General features: G+C 45.7%; 1 protein-coding gene across 1 annotated transcript; it reads left to right on the forward strand.

The window, feature by feature from the left end:
• Window positions 1–505: 505 nt before the first annotated feature.
• OR1N1 (olfactory receptor family 1 subfamily N member 1) lies at window positions 506–1,441 on the forward strand. Its single transcript, XM_055269929.1, has one exon. The coding sequence runs from the start codon at window positions 506–508 to the stop codon at window positions 1,439–1,441; it is 936 nt and encodes a 311-aa protein (XP_055125904.1).
• Window positions 1,442–1,691: the final 250 nt, after the last annotated feature.

The following is a 1,691-nucleotide window of genomic DNA, read 5'->3' on the forward strand; positions in this document are numbered from 1 at the left end:
TGCAGGGAGAAATGCAGGACTTCGTATTTTCTTTTTCAAAAGAAATAATGAAAAAATAAAGCGGCATGAGTCCTTCATATGCCCTTCACACTAAAATGAATGAGGATGTGTCAAAATTAAGAATTGTGTGTGGGTTTTTTGGCTACCTCCCAAAAGAATGTAAAATTTAGCTGACCTTAGTCTACTCATGTAGACAGCCTACTGCAAGAATGAAACTAACATGAGGCTGTAGACCTAGTCTAAGGCATGGTCATGCCAAGGAAGAATATGCCCTGACCCTATTGGGAGGCGACTCTATGTGTAAAAGATTAAATAGTGAGAAAGAGGGGAGAAAGGGGGAAAATGAGACCCTGAGGAAGAGAGAAAAGAAGCAGGGTCAGAATGAAGATAAAGTCAGGATTAGGAATATAATGAACTTAAAGGGAGATTTGGGAGTCAGCCCATGCAGTTGTAGATGAAATCTAGCATCTAACTGTCTTCCCTCAGCTCCAGATGCTGCAGAGTCATGGAAAACCAATCCAGCGTTTCTGAATTTTTCCTCCGAGGAATATCGGCGTCTCCAGAGCAACAGCAGTCCCTCTTCGGAATTTTCTTGTGTATGTATCTTGTCACCTTGACTGGGAACCTGCTCATCATCCTGGCCACTGGCTCTGACCTGCACCTCCACACCCCCATGTACTTTTTCTTGGCCAACCTGTCTTTTGTTGACATGGGTTTAACGTCCTCCACAGTTACCAAGATGCTGGTGAATATACAGACTCGGCATCACACCATCTCCTATACGGGTTGCCTCACGCAAATGTATTTCTTTCTGATGTTTGGTGATCTAGACAGCTTCTTCCTGGCTGCCATGGCGTATGACCGCTATGTGGCCATTTGCCGCCCCCTCTGCTACTCCACAGTCATGAGCCCCCAAGTCTGTGCCCTAATGCTTGCATTGTGCTGGGTCCTCACCAGTATCGTTGCCCTGACTCACACGTTCCTCATGGCTCGGTTGTCCTTCTGTGTGACTGGGGAAATTGCTCACTTTTTCTGTGACATCACTCCTGTCCTGAAGCTGTCATGTTCTGACACCCACATCAATGAGATGATGGTTTTTGTCTTGGGAGGCACCGTACTCACCGTCCCCTTTTTATGCATTGTCACCTCCTACATCCACATTGTGCCTGCTATCCTGAGGGTCCGAACCCATGGTGGGGCGGGCAAGGCCTTTTCCACCTGCAGTTCCCACCTCTGCGTTGTTTGTGTGTTCTATGGGACCCTCTTGAGTGCCTACCTGTGTCCTCCCTCCATTGCCTCTGAAGAGAAGGACATTGCAGCAGCTGCAATGTACACCATAGTGACTCCCATGTTGAACCCCTTTATCTATAGCCTAAGGAACAAGGACATGAAGGGGGCCCTAAAAAGGCTCTTCAGTCACAGGAGAATTGTTTCCTCTTAGATGTGGTGACAGCAACATTTAATGGAAAGACATAGGCTTGGAGTCAGACAAACGGGCTTCATTTTGGGGTCTACCACACACTAGCCATAAGATTGTAGTTCGGTTACTTAGCCTCTTTGAGCCTTGGTTTTCTCATTTATAAAATGGAGATAACAGTTTCTATCTAATAAGGTAACTTGGAGGATTAACTGAAATAAACTATGAAATGCATCCATTATAGTAGGGATTAATAGTAGGTGTTCAATAAGGG

This window comes from Symphalangus syndactylus, chromosome 3 (genome assembly GCF_028878055.3).
Source record: "Symphalangus syndactylus isolate Jambi chromosome 3, NHGRI_mSymSyn1-v2.1_pri, whole genome shotgun sequence".
NCBI lineage: Eukaryota > Metazoa > Chordata > Mammalia > Primates > Hylobatidae > Symphalangus > Symphalangus syndactylus.